The following is a 23,324-nucleotide window of genomic DNA, read 5'->3' as shown; positions in this document are numbered from 1 at the left end:
AGGTTTTTACATTTATTTCCAATCATCTATTTCTATGTTTCTCTGTATATCTTTTCACTTATTCCTCTGAGTCTTTTTTTTTGTTTAATTTGATGGTTTCATTCCCCAAATGCTATATATCCATTATATACTTTATAACATTGGGTATGGCATATGGGTGTAATGCAACCCATTCACTCCCTTTCACTTTCAAGCATACACTACAAACTCTTCTCTCTAGTTATTATGTGTGGGAGCGAGTGGTGAATCATTAATATTAACCCTTATCTTTTGTTGCTGCCATGGGAGGCAGCAGGGAGTGTTCACACACTGAACTGTTCAAGGACACAGGGGTGATTCCCTAAAATTTTAATGCAAAATATTCTCTCATTCTGTCACTTCCCTGAACATGTGGACACATTTTGTGATGCATTTTTCTTTTTAGTACAGAAAACAAAAGGACACGGCATGCTTCACTTAAATTAATCTGTCTTTTCAAACAGACTGGGAACCCTACATAGCAGGAAAAACAACTTTTCTGACTCACTTTATTTATGCGTGTGTGTGTGTGTCCGGCAGACGTTGCGTGCTGAGCTGGAGCTGATGCGGGGGAAGGTGGAGGAGGTGCGGGCCCTGGCCCAGGAGCTGATGTCCACCAGGGGGGAGAACTGCCAGGCCCAGGTGGGGCCCAAACTCAAGCAGCTCAACCAGAGATTCGACACCATCGCACAACGCATCGCCTCCGGACTGGTAGGAGAATGGATAGAGGGAGGGAGGGATGGGATGGGAAGAGGAATGAAGGAGGGAAAGGATGGATGGATGGATGGATGGATGGATTAACACTCGAAAGGCCAGTGGATTTTGGATGTCTAAGAAAAGGCCAACAAGTCAGTAGAAGGGGGTAAATATAATATAATATAACAGCACAACCAGTGATTTGACACCATCACACAATGCATCACTTCCAGACTGGTAGGAGAGGAGGAATAGATAGAGGGAGAGAGATAGCGGCTGCCTTTCTAGTCATAATGAATGAATGAAAGAATGAATGACAGTAGTGGACAGTCAGAACCAGGCCCTGCCTTTATTTATAGTCATTTTGATTTGAAAAAGTTGCATATTGCAGCTTTAAATTGCCTTTTCTCTTGTTTTGATCCTCTCTCATTCTACTCCCTTGCTAAATATACTCCAAACTGTCCCACTAAATTTACTTCAAACTCTCTCTCTAAATATACTCCAAACGCTCACTAAATGGACTTCAAAATCTCACACTAAATTTACTTCAAACTCTCTCACTAAATTTACTTCAAAGTCTCTCACTAAATTTACTTCAAACACTCTCACTAAATTTACTCCAAACTCTCTCACTAAATTTATTTTCTGCTACTAATGATCTCACTTTTCTTGTGTGTGTATCTGTGTGTGTGTGTGTGTGTGTGTGTGTCCCAGACGGCAGCGTCAGCCAAGGAGTTGGAGCAGTACCACAGCGAGGCGCAGATCTGGCTGGAGCTGCTGGAGGAAGAAGCCAAGCAGGGGGAAAACCTCAAGGAGGAAGACTTCCAGGAAGACAAGGTTTCACACACACACACACACACACACACACACAAACTCTGTTGACACCTTTGCACATTGACATCCGACACAAATCTGTCTGTACATTGTATGTGTTTGTGCACTTGTGTGTGTGTGTGTGTGTGTGTGCAGGACTGTGAAGAAGGTGCTGTGAAGGAGTTACTGCTGAAAGGAGAGAATTTACAGAAGAGAGTGCCGGACCAGGACAAGAGAGAGCAGATCAGACAGAAACACATCCAGCTCAACAGCAAGTACAACACTGTCAAGGTAACACACACACACACACACACACACACACACACACACACACACAATGTGCTCTCTAACATACAGTCAGTGCACAAAATATTAAAACTACCTGTTCTCTCGATGAAGTAGACAGGTGAATCCAGGTGAAGGTTTTAAAGGAGTTTTTAAACATTGAGACAGTTGAGACATGGATTGTGTGAATGGGTGTGCAGCTCATTATAAGGAGGCTGGTCCTCATGTTTTAATGAATTGCTTTAAATGATTCAGGATCTTTAGAAACCTCTTCATCATTAAAGCTGGAGACACACTAGAGGAGTATTGGACCAATTTACACACTTTTTTTCCCTCCCGACAACCGGAGAGCAAATCCTGACCAGAAGCTTGGTCACAGTTTATCTGGTAGTGTGAGGACTCTTTATAACCCGACATCTGCAGAGTCCTGAACAAGTCCTGTAGCCCAGTGGTTCTCAAAGTGGGTCCGGGGACCACCAGAGGCCCTTGAGGGGGGTTCCAGGGGGTCCACAGCAAATTGATGAATTGTTAAAATTCACCATTATTTCATTTACAACTAGAAGGGCACTCGGAGAGAGCAGACCTCCGCCAAGGCCAATTGCTTGTTCGTGAGGCTTGTTCGTGAGTCGGACCCGGATCCGGTCCAAAATTTAATGGGTTCTTCCTTGGTCCATGCTACACCCTTCCACGAAGTTTCATGAAAATCGGGCCAGTAGTTTTTCCATAATCCTGCTGACAAACAGACAAACAAACAAACGGCACCGCACACATAACCTCCTTGGCGGGGATAATAAGTTAATACAATTAGAGAATGTACAAGAATGACATATACATATTTTGCAACAAGTTTACAATGAGGTGAGGGGGAAGTGTTAAATGCAAAGCTATATTGATTAATGATAATAATAATGCAGACCTATTTAAGGTCCTTGCAATTGAAAACTTTGGGAGCCCCTGCCTTACAATGACTGTAAGTTAAAAGCCATGTTGACAGAATCTCTCCAACCACGGCTTTAAGCAAATTCACCTTTTGTGTTATTTTTCTTTGTTTTTTTTAAATTCCAGCGAGATTAGAGCCCCTGATGTCAGTGATGTATGATAATCTGGTTTCATGGTTAAGCGTCTGATACCCCATCGTTGCGTTATCATCGACTGTGAGCATATTTACGACTAACAGACAAGAAAAATCAGTGAAATCTGTCGTTATGTGTGTGATGCAACGCATTTTCAAAATCGGTCCTCTAGTGTGTCCCCAGCCTGAAGCAGATACATTTCATCACATTTCATTTGGATTTCCAAAAAGTTTTAACGCTGTTAGCATTTGTTCAGATCAAGATGGAATAAAAGCATTTTCTGTAAAAGCATGCAGGATCCGCAAATTATTCCAGTACTTATTCAAGCTCCAGTTTATGAAACGTAAAATGATTTTGAGAGAAAAGCTCTGTGTGTGTGTCCATCTCTGTCTGCCTCCATATGTGTGTCTCCATCTTTGTGTGTGTGTGTGTGTGTGTGTGTGTGTGTGTGTGTGTGTGTGCAGGACCTGCGTGTGCTGAGGAACAGGAAGGCGCTGGCCATCGCTCCCCAGTGGTACCAGTACAGGAGGAAGTCACATGACCTGCTGGCCTGGCTGGACGACATCCAGCGTAGCGTGGACCAACTGCCTGACCCCCCTGAGGGAGAGAGGGTCAAGGTGACCCCACACACACACACACACACATACACACACACACACACACACACACACACACACACACAAATACTAAATACACACTTTCATGAATGCACACATCCAGACACTTTATTTTCTTTCTTTTTTCTTTCTTTCTTTCTTTCTTTCTTCCTTGCTCACTCTCGCACATAAAGCGATACAGTGTCACATCAAGTCTGTTATCCAACCTGGGCTACTGTTTATCTTTCTCTCCCTCCATCTCTCTTCATCCAACTCTCCATCTCTCCCTCCATCTGTCTCACACTCTCTGTACCTTTTCTCATTTTGCCTTTGTCTCTTTCTCTCTTTTTGTTCCAGCTTTCTGAATTTTGCTTAATCTCTCTCTATTTTAACTTCTTTCCATTACACAAGTACCGTGTTGTGCCCATACAATTATGGGTACAAAAATGATGGGCCTATTATGGGTATAAAACATTGGGTACCTTGCCATCAGAGCGATACCCCCACATGGGGTGTGGGTACAGGACGGTGCTTGTATACAGTGGAAAAAACATCACACTCTTTCCTTTTTTCTCTATCTCTCTTCCTCCTGTTTTGCACACAGGGTCGGTGTCAAGGCTTTTTCAATTCTATCCACTTGGGAAGAGGATTTTCTAAATAATAAATCTTCCTCATATCTAATTTTTAAGAAATAATTGAGGATCAGGATTTGGATTTTTATTTCAGCCTGGGACCCAAATATTAGTCTCATCCCGGGGCCCAGGCTGAGGAAGACATATTTTTTTAATGTTGTGGACCCACCAGACGCTGGCCCATGGCCCAGTTTTGTGTTTGAAAAAGGCTGGTTTAAAGGTGCTATGTGCAGCATTTTAACACCAATAAATGGTGTTAATGGATAAATAATTTGGTAATGATATATTGATGTTTAAAAATGCTACACAGCACATTTAAAAGTCCATTTTGAAATTTGCTGATTTGGAAAGGGTTTGACCCCGACACCCTGGAGTCGACCTGTTCCTCCCCTTGACTGTATGTGTGTCTTTCACTTTCAGATGATCACTATGACATTTCGCTAAGCGGACGCCTCGCTCGCTCGCTCGCTCCAGTCTCACCCGTCATTGCCGCAACTGAATCACTGAGATTCCGCACTGTCTGTCTGCCCCATCTGTCCGTCTCACTATCTGTCCCTCTGTCTGTCTGTTCATGCATCTCTCTGCTTCTTTTCACCCCCTCCTTACAAACACACACTCCACAAGTCCCCAGCTAATTCAATTCAAGTATTGTCCCACACTAAATGTTCCCCAGGCCAACAATGCTGTGATGGCATGGGCCGACGCCCCCCCCCCCCCCCTACATACACACACAGCTTTTGTTCCTCTGTACTTTGATCTAAAAGGCCAGTGATTGTATCCCTTCTCCGATGTAAATAAAGTCTCAAGGCATTGTGCGCCTCCTAATTATAGCACCACTCTTGTCATTTTATATGAACTGTTTAAATGGGCATCATTTTATGGATATAATTCTAACATACAATATTGATTTTCAATATGGATTCCCTATGTGTTTGTGTATATTTGGCACTGGCACACTGGCAACCGGAAACATGATATGGTGTCCTTTTTATTTATGTGTTGTGTTTTTGTTTGAGTGTGCGTGTGTGTGTGCCAGTGAGTGCCTGAATGTGTTTCTTTCTTTCTATTATGTATTAATTGTTCCCTCTGTATATGTGTGTGTGTGTGTGTGTGTGTGTGCGTGTGAATGTGAATGTGTTTACGAGCGCATACACACGCCTCTCTGTGCTTCCCCTCCCTGGAGCTAGCCAATAGCGAGTGACTTCCTGGTTGATTTCGTCCAATAGGAAATTGGCTCAGAGTTCGACAAGAAGAAGGAGGAGCTTAAGGAGGTGCAGGGCTTAGCCAATCAGCTGTCAGAAGCTGGAGCCGCCAATCTAGTGGAGCCCCGCCAACTCCAGCTCAACACGCGCTGGGTTGAGGTGGAGGGCAAGTTCATACCCTTCAAAAGACAAAGTGTGAGTTTCAGTAGGCCTGGCTTTTATATTCACTAACAGTAAATACTGTACTAACTAGACAAGTTCATAATACTAACTATCCAACCTCATAACCTTCAAAAGACAATGTGTGAGTCTCTCTAAATAGGCCTAAATTTGTTTTTACTAACTATAAATATTACACTAACTACACGGTTCATAATACTAGCTGTCCGAGTTCATTTTCTCTTCAAAATGCAATATGTGAGTTGCAGTAGGCCTGACTTTGTTATATTTACCATTAGTAAATATGATACTAGTTATCTAAATTCATTCCCTTCAAAAGACATTATGTGAGTTTCTGTAGGCCTGACTTTCAACTGGACTTTTTCATCAGCCAGCCACAATGTAGATTCAGAATTTCACAGGACAATTTAATTTCTTAGCAGACATAGTATTTTCAAAATAGAAAATGGTGACTTCCCAGGCACAACATTTACCAGCATTTGGCTTGTGGCTGATGTTAGCGCCAACACCAATGCCTGCCAACAATAGATTGGCCTATATTAACTTAACAAGTGTATACCATACAAAGGGAATAATGAATTTGAGTATCCCAATAAATGGCCAACAATAAATATCATATTTAACAACAAATATCAAGTATACAGATATCAAGTAATGTGATTTATTTTACTAACAATAAATCTTACTAACATATTAATGTTAGTAGATTGTAATTAGATATATCAGTTTAACTTGTAAACAGATTGTCAGAAGTCAGAGTTTTAAATAGATTGGAATTAGATTTTCCCCTTGAAATAAAAACCGAGTTGCTTTTTTGTTTTCCTTTGCTGCATTGTCGTTTACGTGTGTCATCTGTACATGTGAAGCACGCTCACATGTCCGAATCTCATTGGTTGCCCTGTCTGGTTCTGTGTCACCGCATGCCCCCCTGCCAACCAATCACATTACGCCCTTACAGTTTCCTGACCAGCCAATCACTGAAGATGTATGTATCCTGTCACCCAATCACAAGAACCCACACCCACCACACACTATGGCCTACGTGTCAGAGGGGTCTATCTAACTTGGATGAAATATACATTTGAAACAGCTGATTTCAAACATGGGAATCCAATGAAGCTTTACTTCAAGCACTTTGAGAGGCATCATAAGCACATTATAAGTGTTTTTAACACCTTTATTTACCCAGAGAGCATTGGAGTACGCTTGCTCTTTTTCAACAAGTCTCTGCTTTAGCTTTATACATTAAACCTGGGAGTTCCACCGGGGCTGTTAATGCAGGTAAATGCCTTGCTCAAGGGCACTTGAACAGTAGTTGTTAAGGGAGGGGAGTGTGGACTTGTTCATTTCCCTGGGTCGTCAAACTGGCAACATCAGGATCACAAGCCTACTTCTCCTTTAGACCACAGTACCACCTTCAAAACATATATAGCATGTATGCACAAATTCTAAATCACACCAGGAAATTTCTGGTATCAGAAGGTATAATCGCATGCTTTGTTATGATGAATCTGGTATGACTAGCTGGAGTTGTCCCAGAAGGTATACAACCCCTACAGTTTATGCACAGTGTATTTAACATAGCACATTATGCAACAAAAGCAATCTAAGCTTTTCAACTGTGCTGTTAAAGCACAGCTAGTCTTGTATCCGTTGCATTACCGCAGGTGTTGCTATATTATAACTGATTATAACAATCAGCATGCATTCATGATGTATTTATAATGTGCTTATGATGCTATGTGCCTATTGTGAAAAGGAAGAAATATTTGAATAATTGAATTTTTTGAACAATTCCTCACAGAAGTAGAGCAACAGTGAATCTGTATGCAGGATATGTAAAAAGTCTGTAATGGCTGCATCTGTATCTTAGTTTGCTGCTGTTTATCCTAAAATGTTTTAAATACAGATACATAGATGTATATTTTGTCCAAGTCATCTAGAAGAAAGAGCTCCAGTCATGGGTCTGGTGAGGAAAAGTAATACTGATCATGACAGTGGGAGAGACAAGTTGTTTCAAGTCTCTTTTTCATTCATTTTAATTGGATTCAAATGGATTCATTGGTTGGAAAAAGAAGCAGCTCCCCCCTTGTGGCTAAATGACGTCCTCACTCAGAAAGTGTGAAAAATGTAAGAATGCGCTTTCTTCTCTCGCAAATGTCCTTGAGTCGGGACACGATATATGTGCACTGCAGTCACTGAGGACATAAAACCAAAGCCTTGTATCTATAAAAAAAAAACACAAGCTTTGTATCTACAAAAGTTGTGACATGAAGGGATTTGAAAAACTGCACGCCTACATTGTCTTAGTTTATATTTCCTGGAAATAAATTTGATCCGTGCAGCAAATCTCTGCTTACTGGCAAGAGCTGCAGATTTTATCCGGTCTAGACAATGACCTCCAAACAATTACAGAAAAACTGAATTATTGTTGGACCAAACTTACATGCTGGTGCTGTCCAAATTGTGACTCAGCCTCATTACTGACCTACTGACCCGGGAACGAAGTCTCATTGCCAAACAATGATAGGCAAAACCGCTAAGTGGCTGTAATTGTATCTGTTGCCAGCATTAGCTCATTGAACAATCTGTCTTTTGGAATCATTGGAAACTCTCTGCACTTGTTTAAAGGCGCAGCTCTCTAGATAGAGGACTTCCTGTTTGAGAGACAGACCACATGCGACCTTTGACCTGTATGCTGAGGCAGCTACTGTCTGCTCTCCCTCTCATGATCTAGATCTGCACTGCTCACTCATTATAATGCTCAATGATACACAGTGGTTACACTGAATTCACAAAGACACGTACACAATTAACAAATGGGGCCCCAATGAAATGAAATGTGTTTGGGGGTGTGTGTGTGTGTAGACTAAGAACAGGTAGTGTTCAGGCCTGTACTGTGAATGTGAGTCAAACAAATAAGAGAAAAATATGTGTTTCGTTTGTGTTTAGTCACACTGGGTTTACTGAGCACTAAATCTGGTCAAATTGTCATTTAAACTCAACGATCAATCACTGTATCAGACATCCCTCCTTCTGTGTTCTAAATGATCTTTGAAAAAGAAGAAAGAGCTCTCCGCCCCGCTGAAACACTCCTTTCCAAACCCAGTGTGACAGAGCCCTCTGTCTGCAGCAGACACTTCACTATTAGCAAGCAACAGTACAAAGAGAAACTGGGATGTTCAAAACTCTGGTCTCCCATTTCACTTCAACACACACACACACACACACACACACACACGCACACCTGTCAGATGCTGCGGGAAACTTTCTGCCCTGACACTGCTTTCATGCTAAATGCAAATAATGCTGCAGAGTTGGCACCTTTAGGCTCTTTAGACAGCGTCACAAAGTAGAATGTGCAGGGTGCCATCAGAAGTCAATTCCTGCAAACAATATTATATTGATTGATTATTGAGTGTATCAACTTGCGTATTCTTTCCAATACACTGCATCCCACCCCTATTACAGATATTATTACCGTCACATCAGGCAAATTAAGAACTGACTTATTAAATTAAGGCCAGCAGCAATCATTAACTTTCCTTAAGGCTGCTAATAATGCTAATGTGTGTGGGTTTTAATTAAAAAGTGTCACTGAACAGGAGAAACTATTTTCCCCATTATGTGCTAGGTGAAGTGAAACGAGCAGACCAAAGTGTTAATATCCCAGAATCCCTTTTTACGCTACTCTGCACCGTGGAGACGAGGTTCTGTCTTAGAGGCGTCTTTCATTTGGAGTTAGAATAGATTTTGTTGTGCATCATGGTCGGGGGGAAATTTAATGCGTTCATCATTAGAGGAGTTCATTCATAATCAAAGACTGCATCTGGGATTGAGTGAATTAAAACTCAGTCGACAAGAGCCCCGAGTCTGATCATGATGTACAATGGGAATTCATAATGTGTTTGGGAGTCTGAGGTAGAAATCTCACAGGCGCAACAGATTTGGGTCTAAACAGGGAGAAACCACATGGAATCTGATCTTTCCCTGTTTAGACAGCCATGAAAAGATCTGGGGCTTCATTTATTAAAGTTCAGAATTAATTTAAAATGAGCAATACACTATAAAAACATATGGATTATATTTTCATTGTTATCTGATATATTTATTGACATGAATCTAGTATGAAGTCAACCAACATATATACATGTATACATATACAAGCATATAACTGAAGTCCCAGATCTGTGCCATAATCAGTTGAAGATCAGATTTTTTTTTGGCTCCTGTCTAAATCTAGCCTTGTTGCAGTGCCTGCTTAGAGAATTTATCAAGCATGTCTGTATTTTTAAAGTTAGGTTAATGTTTGTGTGTGTTCTCTGACTTTCCTCTCTACTTTGTGTTTGTGAAAATGCCTGTGTGTGTATTTGTGTGTATGCGGGTGTCTGTGCCTACACCTGTGTGCGTGTTCGTGCCTGTGTATGTGTATATGCTTCCATCCTCTTGTGTTTGTGCGTGTGTTCCTGTGTGTGTGTGTGTGTGTGTGTGTGTGTGTGTGTGTGTGTGTGTGTGTGTCCAGGAGTACCTGTCTGAGCTGCAGGCGTTGCTGCGCTCGGTGTCAGAGACGGACTTCAAGCTGAACTCTCCTGAATACTGGCCTGCAGTTTACTACAACCTGCCTCAGCAAGAAAGCTGCCTTAAGGTCAGCACGGCTTTTGTGTCTCTATTTTTTATTGTAACCTGTTATCTTAAAACTAAAAAAAAAAAAAAACTGAAAAACAAGAAAAAAAATTTGTCAAGCCTGACTGCTTTTTTCTCCAGTGGACAAAATCAAAGAGCTTTTTCCTGTTTCATTCTGATGAATAACCAAAGAGTTGATCATCTTTTTATGAATTATGTACAAAATCTTTTATCTATTTTTGTTGTGAATCAGCATGTCAAAATTGATGGCCATATCTACAAGTTAAGATGAAAAAAAGTGTTTTGCCTACAGGGAATATGTCATCTGGAGATTTTTTGTAGTAGTAGTAGTAATTTTTGCTTGGTGTACTTGATGGGGCTGATATAAAAACATATAAATCAACAATTTAAAGTTGTGTATGATGATTGTTTTGTATATTCTCCCACCACCACCTCCACACCTCCAGGAGGTGAAGGGGGGCATCGACAAGCTGCGAGGCCCAGTGGAGGGAGCCTTGGCCCGGAGAGAGGAGATGGTGTCTGGGGCCCGGCCTCTGGAGGGCCAGAAGATCCAGGAGAGCGCCGTCCTCCTGAAAACCAACTGGGACAAACTGAACAAGCTCTACAAAGACAGACTGAAGTAAGGAGGGAGGGAGGGGGGAGAGGGTGAGAGGGAGGGAGGAGAGAGGGAGGGAGGAGAGAGGGAGGGAGGAGAGAGAGTGAGAGGGAGGGAGAGACAAAGAAAGAAAGGGAGGAATGGAAAGATGAGGACAAGAGAAGACACATTTCTGGATGTAACGCTGATTCACGATCACGCAAATATTGCCGGTGTTTATGTATATATGTGTATTTACGTGTGTGTGTGTGTGTGTGTGTGTGTGTGTGTGTGTGTGTGTGTGTCCATCCATCTAGGCGTTGGGAGGAATGCAACTTTAAGTGGCAGAAGTTTGTTTCGGACCGAAAGGCGCTGGAGGGGTGGCTGGACAACGCCGAGGGCACTCTGAAACTGACTGAGAACGACCCAGCAGCACACAGACAGCAGCTCAGGGTAACACACACACACACACACACACACACACACACACACACACATACAGATTACGTATGGATATTCACACAGGGTTACACACACAAACCACAGGATGCACTGACACACATGTACACACACACAAATACAAGGACACACATAGAGACACATGAAAGGATACAACACACACACACACACACACACACACACACGCATGGTTTAGAAGTACCCAATACCCAGAGGGTTTCTGGTTCTGAGTGTGTGTTCCAGTTGTGAGCTGGTGACTGCAGGATGGCTGGTATTTCATCTCCAGTGCCCTCCAACCCTGCTGTAGTGCCCCTGAGCAAGGCACTGAACCCTGCACTGCTTCAGGCTGCTGCACTGTAGCTGACCCTGCACTCTCATCTTCCTCTGCTTTCTTTGTGTGTGTGTGTGTGTGTGTATGTGCAACTGGTGCATCTAGTTATAAGAAAAGGCAAATTCCATGACATGATACGATTTGGCATGACATAACATAACATGACATAACATGACATACCATGACATGCTGTGACATGACATAACAAGACATAACAACATAACAGCATGACATATTGTAACATTAGGTAACATGACATGATAACACATTGTATAATGTAACATAACATGGCATAACATGAGAGATTACATGACATTTCTTAAGATGGCATAACATAACATATCATTACATGATATAACATGACGTGATATAACAAATGACAGGACATGACATAACATAATATGACAAAATATAAAACAAGGCAAGACCTGACATTTCTTAAGGCAGCATAGCATAACATAACATGGCCTGACATAAGAGATAACAGTACATAACAACATGACATGACATAAAATAACATATCCTAAGATGGCATGACATAACAAGACATAACAAGACATAATGACATGAAATAACCTAACCTAACCTAACCTAACATAACATAACATAACATAACATAACATAACATAACATAACATAACATAACATAACATAACATAACATAACATAACATAACATAACATAACATAACATTGCTACATTGCATTGTGACATAGCACTAACATGACATGTGCTTGTGTCCATCTGACATCAGCAGCAGCTCTGGCACACAGATTGCAATTGTCAAGAGGAAAACGCAGCGAGTGTCTGGCAGTGCAGTCAGCCTCGATACAAACAGAACACTTTCCCTTTTTAGGCCTTATGTAACAACATTATGTCATCGAATTTGACATTTCAATGTTACATCAACCAAAAAAACAGAGTTTTAGGGATTATGAAAGGGGATTTAATAACAGTAACAATGGGCTGTTACCCCACCAAGATTTGGATTAAAAATGTATGAGGAGTTATTTTCACAGTCAAAGCCTCCTTTACCTGAAGTAGTCTTAAAGTAGACTCGGTTTTTAGTTTCAGTCGCTGTGGATAACTGATGCTCTTGCCTTGCATTTTAAGTAATGTGTGTGTGTGTGTGTGTGTGTGTGTGTGTGTGCGTCATCAGAGATGTCCACTCTACTTTGGGCTGCTGTGATCAGCTCCTACTGTCCACCTGTGCAGAAAGACAGGGTTGCAGTGTCCAAGTGCCACTCATGTGCCAACCTGCCTGTGTTTGTGTGTGTGTGTGTGTGTGTGTGTGTGTGTGAGAGAGAGAGAGAGAGAGAGAGGGCCAGCTGGTGCCTCAAATGACTACCTGAACCCCTCACACCTCCCCATCCTCCAATGTATACACACACACACACACACACACACACACTGCTACATCCCACCTCTGATAGTTTGTTATTTGATGTCCCACAACAGTTCCCTAAATTCGACATACTGAAAGAAATGCAGTTTAGCCCAAACATCAGCATGTGCCAAACAGTACTTGAAGAGTTTAATTACTCTATGTCTATTTTGGAGGAAACATTTTTTTATTTTTCATTAATGCTCAATATTTCTATCAAATATTCATCATTCAGTATTTCTATTAAATATTCATCATTCAATATTTCTATCAAATATTCATCATTCAATATTTTTAAAATATAAAGGACCCAGTCTATAAAAGTGTTAATTCTGTCATCATCATTCTGTCAAGAGCTTAAGTTACCTACTATCCTTTTAATGCCATCAATTTGAATTGATACAAACCTTTGTGTGTGTGTGTGTGTGTGTGTGTGTGTGTGTGTGTGTGTGTGTGCACAGGACATGACGGAGGCCATCCCGCTCCAGGAAGTGGTGTTGGACAGGGTGAACTCAGCAGGAGAGGACATCAGCCAGTTGAGCCTGCCAGACGACGCCTCGCTGCTCCGAACGCAGCTCAAATTACTCAACACTCGCTGGGCCGGCATCTGCCAGCAGCTCCACGAGCGCAAGAGGAGGTGTGTGGCTGTGGCTCGCAATATATGTATCTAACTGTCCACTGACCTACCAGTCTGCCTGTCTACCTGGCTAACTGACTGATACCCATTTCAACTGGACCAGTTACCCAAATCCCCACAAAGCAACCCTGCTCAAGGTTTATCTATCTAACGACCATGAAACATCTCATTATCTAATACCAAACTGCCCAGCTAACAGTTTGTTTAACTGTCACCATAAGTGTTTTTTTTTTTGGAATGTCTACTTTTATACATTTTCAATCATTGCCCAAAAGAAAAAAGTTAAAAAGAAGACAGTAGTAGGTCATTTTGCCCATGCAGAACTTAGATGAAAAGAGGTATTTTTCAATGTTTTCAGATGCCAGCATCAAATTTTCACAACCTCCTTCATCGTGTCACGCCTTTGACTACCCATGACAATTATGTGTTTACACTGGAAATAACTTCTTTGTTTGTAGCTGTTCATTCAGCAGTATTTGCATTTAGCGCCTTTACCTGGAACACATGACATTTCAAAATGCGTTAGTGTCACGTTACAATAGTTGGACCGCACATTTTGCTATGCAAGAACATGAGAAATACCCCTTGCAATGATCCTCCCTTTAACCTTTCTCTCACTTGATCCACCCCCCCCCCCCCACCCCCCACCCCACACACACACACACACACACCCACACCCCACCCCACCCCCATCCCCCTATCCAGGTCTTCGGAGGCGCACACGGCGGCTGCAGTGCTGCAGGAGGACATGGGTTCCATGCTGTGCTGGCTGGACAAGGCGGAGGGCGTCCTGGCCATCCCTCTGCAGCCTGCAGAGCCACAGCACATCAGAGACACACTGGACAAGGTCCAGGTACGAGCCAGGACACTCCACACCAGATAGGATGAGCCACTGGATTCCACAATGAGTGTTTGAAATCTCTGTGTGTGGGTGGGTGTGGGTGTGTGGTGATTTGTGTAATTTAATTTAGCGGGTATTGTAGTCTAAAATGAGATACTACAATGGTTTGTTATTAAATTCAGCCTTGAAAACACATTTTTTATTTACGTGTGTGTGTGTGTGTGTGTGTGTGTGTGTGTGTGGGTGGGTGGGTGTGGTGTTTTCTGTAATTTAATTTAGCGGGTATTGTGGTGTAGAGTGCTACAATGCTTCATTTTAAAATTCAGCCTTGCAAATAAATTTTGTGTGTGTGTGGGGGGGGCTTGTGTAAATTGATCTGAGATGCTACACTGCTTCATTATGAAATTCAGCCTGGATAACAGACTTTTTATGTGTGTGTGTGTGTGTGTGTGTGTCAGGCCCGTGTGGAGGAGCTTCCCGGTAAGAAGAGGGCAGTGGATGATCTGAACTTGAGACAGAAACAGATACTGCTTCCTGCTGACAAACAGAAAGACTTCAGGATCATCAACACTCGCTGGGCGCAGGTCAGTGCCTCTAAACTATAACCACTACTAAAACTATACCAGTATTTTCTATACAGATATTTATTTGTAGACCTGTCTACTCAACGATTACTTGGCAGTACATGTACATTTTACAGTGCATGGAAAATTTCTATTGGTTGTATGTGCTGTCATATATCAATCCATGTATCAATAGCTCAGTCAGTATCTTTCAGACTAAAAAGAAAATACTTAACTACAATAAATCACTTTGTAACCAAAGCCAGCAGTGGGGTGATAGTGTGTCAAAGGGGGGTGCGCCATATTGAAATCACAGATTGGGCTTTTAAGTCTTTGGTACAGCTCAACCAGCAGATTAAACCCTATAGTGTAGTGTTTAAACCCCCACTGTCCCGTACCCAAAAGGTCACAGGTTTGATCCCAGCAACAGCAACTGTGTCCACCAGCAGTCGCGTGTCCCGGTGAAACCCCCTGAGTCAAAAACCCCTGCCTCCCCTTAGTCATCGTAAGTCAGTCTGTGTCAGAGTGTCAGCTAAATGCCTGTAAATGTAAATGTGCGCTGTGTTTGTTTAGGTGTCCAAGGATCTGCCTGAGCGTCAGCTGGAGATCGAGGGTCTGCTGAGGGAGCTGGAGAAGCTTCAGGACCAGCTGGACGACCTGTCGGCCTGGGCCTCCAGCACCAGAGGCAAGCTGGAGCGCAGCCCCGAGGAGGTGGAGCCCAAGGTGGCACACACACACACACACACACACACACACACACACACACACACACTGGATGTACAACAGCAGCGCTATTGTTCACTGATAATTTCCACATATAGTTCAATTGATTTTCCACATATTGTTCATTTTCCCCATATAGTTCTTAAGACCTTTGCTTACAATTAGCTGTTTCTTACAGTATTACACTTTTTCATCTACCGCATTTCAATCTTTCTCCAAAATGGATATACAATATTTTGGAATGAAATATATCGTATATATCATTAATTTGTGTTGTGTCTCTGTTGTGTTGGCCAGCTCGTCGAAGAAGTGCAGGTCAAGCAGCCAGAGGTGGAGTTCGTTTTGGAACGAGCCAATCAGCTTTACAAGGACAATCCTCCCAGCCAACCAGAGAAGGTCAGCAAATCAAACAATCTCTCAAGACTTTTTCTGTTGAAAGGAACTGACACCAACCTTTTGGCAAATAAGCTCTTTCATGAACTTTCAGCTGTATGTTGAGTCTTACACTTCTAATTGAATCTAATTGTTTTTAAATTGAAATAATCAGATTTTTTTCTAATGCTGAAACATTGATTTTTTTTTTGGAGATACTGGGTTTTCAACCAACAACAGCAGCTTCCAGATGTATGCAGCAAATCCCGACCAAGAATACCAAGTGTTAACGATGTTAGACTTCTCTATTCCTGTGGAGACTCAATTAAATGAAACACCTTTTCGTTTTATCCCACCACTACTTTCGTTTCAAACGTTTCATCAAATCCATATTATGTGCTTTAATGTATGTCAGAGAACGTTCCATCTTTTGAATATCAAACACACAGAACAGTATTAGACTTAATTAAATATTAGTGAGTTCTCCCAACCTGAACATGCCGGGTTGAATTAAAAGTTGTTCGATTACACTTGCACAACTCAATTATCAGGGAACTAACTGTGTGTGTGTGTGTGTGTGTGTGTGTGTGTGTGTGGTGACAGGTAAAGTATGCCAAGCTAAAAGACGACTGGACTGTGATCCTGGAACTGGTGCGGCAGCATAAGGAGAGGATGGCTGCTCTCCTAGTAGCCAAGAAAGCCAGTAAGACCTTTGATTCTCTTCAGTGGGAGTGTGTGTGCCTTTGCATGGCTGCGTGTGTGAGTGCGTGTGCGTGTGTGTGTGTGTATGTGTGTATGTGTGTGTGTGTGTGTGTGTGTGTTTTGGGGAAATGAGGATATTTTGGCCAGGCCACTCTTTATGTAACTGCTAGGTCTGGCGAAGTTGTCTGTTCTTATTATAAACTTATTATTAGCTATTGTAACTATTATACTTGTTAATTAACTAACTATAACTATTATTTTATGTGAAAACAAATAAATGATGTACGTGTGTCTCCGCGTGTCCCAGATGAGACTCTGACAGGAAGTTCCCTGCCTGAATCTGCGGCGCTGGCTCAGTTCAACAAGTCCTGGGCCGAGCTCACCGATTGGCTGACCATGCTGGATCACATGGTGCAGAACAAGCGAGTGGTGGTGGCCGATCTGGACGACATCAACGACAACATCGGCCAGCTCAAGGTCAGGGTTCAAGGATTCACCAGAAACTTTACTGGCAACAGAAAACTAAAATAAACTTAACTAAACTAAACTAAACAGCAAAGTTTAGGATTGAAGTCCAGGCTCAGGTCTTAGCAGGCTAAGGTGCACACCATGTATTTGCGATGGTTCATTTTTTTGCTGTCGGTCAACCAATAAATAATAAATTCATTTGTGTGTTGCTTTCAGGCGTCTCTGCAGGAGCTGGATCAGCGTCGCCCCCTGCTGGAGAGGCAGGTCACCGCAGCCCAGAACCTGAAGAACAAAACCAGCAACCAGGAGACCCGCAACGCCATCACTGAACGCAGTATGTCACACACACACACACACACACACACACACACACCAAAACAATGCAAAACAGGATCTTGCGGATTTCCATTAACACTTTTTTTTTTAACTCTTTCCCATGTTTGATGGTTTGTGTTTTCTTCTTTGTGTCGTAGTTGACAGGCTTCAGGCCCACTGGGAGGACTCCCAGACCAAACTCTCTGATAGGACGAAGCAGCTCCACAACATGCTGCAGGACTCCACCGATTGGCTGGAGGCGAAGAAGGGGGTGGATCCTCTCATCAAACGGGCCAGTGACAGGCTGGAGTCCTGGCAGGAGATCTCGTACACGGTGGACGCACTGAAGAAACAAAACGCTGAACTCAAGGTGGATTGTACACACACACACACACACACACACACATATGCTATACAGGGTTGGAACATGACAGATTTCATGTAGCCAGATTACTGTAATCTTGATAACAAAAAACTGGCAGCTATAATCCAGTGCTGTGACTGACAAAAGCACAGCAATGCAATATGATAATACTGTATTATCTGACTGAAAAATATATTTTTTGCATCTAAATTAGTTCTCTTCTGCATCATTTACATGCATGTACAGACATCCATCACCTGCCATCACATAAAACGCCTACATTTTTCCGTATGACATGTGAGATCTATAACCAGATGGCATGAAAATAGGCAATTACGTGCACTGATGATGACTCAAAAGACATGTTTGAAGGGAAAAAGCATTTAGATACAGAGAATATAGACTCACAGAATTGTAGACATCTTGAAATGATGATGGTTGATAATGGAATGAGGATGGCGATGCAATTACAGTCTCAATTGGGACAAGTCAAGAGCTTTTGGAGGTAACGTAATGCAAAATGATCAGACGGCCGTGTATCTCAAATCCATCGGAGAGCGTGAATCACTTCTCAATTCTCTTTCTGTCTGTCTTTCTTTCTTTCTCCTCTCTCTCTCTCTCTAGCTCTTTGTGACGGAGCTGCGTCAGTGGCAGGGTCAGGTGGATGAGACCAACGCGCTGGCCGACAAACTGTTGACGCTGTACTCCAACGACGACACGCACAAGGTCACCCACATCAACGACGGCATGAACGCCACCTGGACACACATCAACAAGCGGTGAGGACACACACACCCACACACACACACTCAGACACATACACAAGACAAGACAGAAGACTAAGTAGCAAAACAGGCACTATGACATAATCCCCTTAATTGTCCTGAATGAAATAAGAAAGGAAACAGAGATGAGAGTTTGGATCACTCAGGAAATCACAGGAAATGCTTAAGATGGTGCGTCTCCATCATGTGTCTTCCCAGTGTGGCGGACAGGGAGGCGGCGCTGGAAGCAGCTCTCAGGCTCCTCCAGCAGTTCTACCTGGACCTGGAGAAGTTCCTCAACTGGCTGACGGAGGCAGAGACGACCTGCAACGTTTTAATAGACGCCACCAACAAGGAGAGATTGCAGGAGCAGCCGGAGGCAGCCAAGAACCTGCTGGCACAGTGGCAGGTAGGGTAAACACACCTGGTGCATACACACACACACACACAGGGACACACATACAAGTATCATATATCTATACGTTTGATGCTAGGATGTACACTTAATCTGTCCTGCATTTGTGTTGCTGCGTGTGAGAAGAGCGCCACCTACAGAAACTCAAACCGCATCAACAGAAATAAAAAAAAACAAGAAAGTCGAGGATTAGCACCTTAAAACATCCGAGTACTCTTGTCATGCGGGGTCCCACCAGATATCGATCCACGACCGTTTCCAGGTCCCGACCCAGAGTTTAAGACACATTGCCTTATTTGACTCGGCTGGTATGACAGGAATGCTGACTTGGCAGCATCGAGAGATCTCATTGGTCAGTCGTGGCGGGGCAGACAAAGACAAAATCCCCCTACTGCATTGTGGGTGGTGAAGGGAAGCCTCTGTTCTGCCAGAGAACATATTGTGACCCTCGGTCCTCACCCTGCACCCACACACACTTTCTGTTGGAACGGCGTGTGCACGTACATACATACACACTGCGTACGTGTTGGAAAGCTGTGCACACACACACACACATGCACAGGCGCACCGCATACACATACACATGAAACACACAAGCACACACACTAACACACACGCAGCATGTACTTGTTGGAAAGGCATATTCAGATACTTACTGTCTCTCTTCCTCTGTCTCTTGGAAATTCATGCATACACTCCCTTTTGACACACACACACACACACACACACTGCTCTCTCTCAGTACAACGGTGGTACTGTATGCAGTGTTGAGATAGTCTTCTGTGTCTAATTATAATGGCGCAGGGCAACATGCTGTAGCATGCACAGAGAGCACACACTCTCGGGCTACAATACGGCACGCAGATAACGTTTAATTGGAAAATGAGCACACTCATCGGTTTATGCACCCTTTCAAGTTCCCTCTGCCTCTTCCCTCTCTTCTCTCTATCTCCTCTCCTCTCTCTCTCTCGCCCCCTCCGTCTTTCTGACTCGCTCTCTGACTCACTCCCTCCAAGTCCATCTCCCTCTTTCTGTATAACTCTCTCTCTGTCCCTCTCTCTCCGACTCTCCCTCCCGCCCTCTTCATCTCAAAATCTCTCTCTCCCTCATACACACATATGTGCGCACACACACACACACACACACACACACAAACGCTCTGAGAGCTGATCTTGAGGGACTAGAGGGAGCAGAGGATGGTGTTTCTTCTTGTCGACGTCTAGTTTTGGGATTCCAGAGCGAAGCGTCGAAGATGCTGCGCAGGAAGGTCTATCGTGTTCAGGTTGGGAAAGAAAATCAAGCGTACTCACTGTTCTTTAATTGAGGCATTTCATCTCAAAATGAGGCTTCTCCCATTTTGAAAATGTGTTATCTGGTCTGAAAAATAGTTTCAAAGGATAAAAGTCAAACTAATTATGCAACATTTCTGAAGTTATCAGCCAACTTATAAAATGTGAAAGTACCTCTATGTTTAAAATACTAACACTAGATGGTGTGATCATCTGTTTTTGTGATGTTAAGCAAGGAACATCGGGTCGTTTTTTTAGTCATTATGCAGCAATTTGGTATAAAACCCCTCAGTTTTGTACATGAAAAAGATCAGTGAGATACGGTGATATTTTCAGGGTTAGTTTCTTCACCCTGAACTTGTCACATTGCGGACAAAAGTTTTTTGGCATTGTGAGTATTTTCTTGTAGCTACCTGAGCCCATTCAGTTTCAAGAAGGAATAATACCAGCGCTCACAAGCCATGTCAGAAAAAAGCAGTTTTTTCCTGAAATGTGACGAGTGTATGGCAATCAATTAAAAATGAACACATCAAAGAGTCCCTTTAAATTGAAATTAAGGTACAGGGCTGGGATTTACAAAGTTTTCGAAGCTTAAGTAGTTTTAGGGATGAAAGGACACACAGACATACACACATGTACGATGAGGCACACATACACATACACATACGCACACACACACACACACACACACACACACACACACACACACACAGCATTTAGTGCACTGCTGTTGGAGCTGAAAAAACATATTCCAACAACTTTATTAAACCTGCATTTAATCCTTTAACCAGTCTAATACTGTTCTGTACCTTCTATGTCTTCAATACTGTCTATTTGTTCTATTCTTATCTATATCCCATTCTTTGCTGCAATGACCCAGTTTCCCCTCGGGGATCATTAAAGTTTCATCTAATCTATTTCAGGACTTCAAAAGATGTAACGTTCTCATACATTAATACAGGACATAGTATGGATTTGTTGAAACGTTTGAAGCTAAAGTAGTGGTGGGATGTAGGGGAAAAAGTTTTTTAATTCTCTTCACATGAAGATATAAGTCTAACACAGTTAACAACATTTGGATTCAAGCAACTTTTGTCAATGCTTTTTAACAACACTTTAAGAATTTAGTCAACTTTTCAGGTATGGAGGGAAAAAACTGATTTGTACATGAAGGCTGATGAATTTTGAAGTTATACAATATGTTGAGAAGCCGTTTCATGGGTGCTACAGTAGATTCATGAACTTTAAGTGTCGTAAGGACCATAGAGGACCGTGTCGTCTTCCAATTTTCTTCAGGTGATAAAAGAAAGAAAAAGTCCCAAATTAGAATGATACAGCCGAGATGGCGATACTGGTTAAGACCCAGTGTTTCTGAAACTAAATGTACCTGTGCTGGTGTCGAATTGAAACCTGCTTTCTGTCTTATGTCTCGCCTACTCTGACCCTCTCAACTTTTCTAGTGTCTCAATACATGAAAAAAAAAACACTTTAGAGAAAGGAAAGTGACATCTTCCCTTATAAAATGATTCATAGCACAAAATCTGGTACTTTTTAAAGGACAGTAGGGAATTTCAGTCAAACTTTTGCCAACTTTCTCATCTATATTTTTGAGATAATGAATGACAAGCGTTGGGTAATGCTTTTTTCAAAACTAAAAGAAACCTACAGTGTTTTGGAAGTGGAAAAATAAATCCCATTTCACCTAGAAAACAAAGATCCCCATCCTGGTTTTCAAAGGAACAAACCAAGCAGCCGACTTCAAACTGTCCTCAAACAAACCAACATCACATTCTTTCTTTCTGTTAGTGTTATCGGGAGCATGTGGGAAGTGTTAGCATGTTTTTCTCCTCGCTGACAGGCCACAGTGAAGACAGAAACATGAAACAGCCTGGTGGAGAATGGAAGCCTCTGTAGGCAATGTGATAAGCTATGTGCAAATCACTTACTCCAGTAAAAGTAGAAATAGCCTTACAGAATAGAGGAGATTCATTCTAAAGTGACATATCATTTGGAAGAAAGAAAGTGGCACAACTCTTATATAATGCTTGACAGCACAAAGTTAAAACTAAATTTGGGACTTTTTAAAGGATAGTCATTTAATTCATTGGTTGAGAAAGTGATAGCATTTTACAGGATCCTCTATATTTTGGAGATATGGAGTGATGAACTTTAGCTTAAGATAATTTCCCAAAAAGGATATGTAGCGCTTGGAAACAGTCTTTAAGGCTCTGGTTAAAGTAGAACTAAACTAGAAATACACCCTGGTAAAAGTGCTGCTTTAAAATATTACATAAGCACAGTGTTAGAAGAAGAATGCAAATCCATCGCTTGAGTGTAAGTAGAAATAAACTTGAAATACACTCCGGTAAAAGTAAAGTCGAAGAAGTGGCAATGGCTGTGATCAAACATACCATTTCTACTAAGCATTTCTACAAGTGGAGTGAAATAAATTGACTTATTATATTATTCTACCTCAGTGCTACCACCTTATTACCGTGTAATGGAGATGTAGTAGAACTCAGGTAACAGTAAAGGTCTCCCATACTGAAGTATTTGGCATTAAATGTACTTACAGATGCAGCCATTAAGTCCTGCTCTTTACTGCACACTCACCGAACTACAGCTGCACCTCTCTCCATTCCCAGGAGGACGCGTTCAGAAAAGTCAAGTTTTCAGAACGGTATACGAATTTCCGTTCTACTGTCCAATCAAGCAAGCTCAAGACGCTCGATAAAAGATTGTCAACAGGATAAATGCATGGAGGGGCACTTACACTGTGGTCGCCGCTGTGCGTATCTCAAGGAAAAGTCCAGGTGGAATAAAACGCTTTGACATTTCAGCGCAAGAAAATGTTCCATCCTCAATGCATTAACCTCCATGGTCCAAACTAAAGTAGCGGTTGCTGTGTTTAGAGAGTAAATCACTCTCACAATCCTGATCCCATTACCGAACACTCCAGCCGTGCAGTAAAAAATGTGAATTCC

At 42.3% G+C, this 23,324-nt stretch overlaps 1 protein-coding gene across 1 annotated transcript in view; it reads left to right on the top strand.

The window, feature by feature from the left end:
- Positions 1–23,324, top strand: part of dmd (dystrophin) — an 83,606-nt gene that overhangs the window by 6,366 nt on the left and 53,916 nt on the right. Inside the window, exons 9-28 of the mRNA XM_071533166.1 lie at positions 1–2; positions 559–729; positions 1,429–1,551; positions 1,684–1,818; positions 3,350–3,502; positions 5,340–5,510; positions 10,018–10,140; positions 10,586–10,758; positions 11,031–11,166; positions 13,349–13,524; positions 14,230–14,377; positions 14,824–14,949; positions 15,502–15,651; positions 15,949–16,047; positions 16,627–16,726; positions 17,033–17,202; positions 17,410–17,527; positions 17,667–17,878; positions 18,497–18,651; positions 18,856–19,045. The exon at positions 1–2 is cut by the window's left edge and continues 121 nt beyond it. Coding sequence (XP_071389267.1) covers positions 1–2; positions 559–729; positions 1,429–1,551; positions 1,684–1,818; positions 3,350–3,502; positions 5,340–5,510; positions 10,018–10,140; positions 10,586–10,758; positions 11,031–11,166; positions 13,349–13,524; positions 14,230–14,377; positions 14,824–14,949; positions 15,502–15,651; positions 15,949–16,047; positions 16,627–16,726; positions 17,033–17,202; positions 17,410–17,527; positions 17,667–17,878; positions 18,497–18,651; positions 18,856–19,045 — 2,831 coding nt within the window. The remainder of the gene's footprint in view (positions 3–558; positions 730–1,428; positions 1,552–1,683; positions 1,819–3,349; positions 3,503–5,339; positions 5,511–10,017; positions 10,141–10,585; positions 10,759–11,030; positions 11,167–13,348; positions 13,525–14,229; positions 14,378–14,823; positions 14,950–15,501; positions 15,652–15,948; positions 16,048–16,626; positions 16,727–17,032; positions 17,203–17,409; positions 17,528–17,666; positions 17,879–18,496; positions 18,652–18,855; positions 19,046–23,324) is intronic.

The sequence above is a fragment of the Centroberyx affinis genome, unplaced genomic scaffold, assembly GCF_046629955.1.
Source record: "Centroberyx affinis isolate AG114_WGS23_722 - 3 ecotype Tasmania unplaced genomic scaffold, CSIRO-AGI_Caff_v1 ptg002329l_1, whole genome shotgun sequence".
NCBI classification, from domain to species: domain Eukaryota; kingdom Metazoa; phylum Chordata; class Actinopteri; order Beryciformes; family Berycidae; genus Centroberyx; species Centroberyx affinis.
The sequence above is the reverse complement of the archived record's forward strand: the minus strand, read 5'-3'. Positions and strand labels throughout refer to the sequence as shown.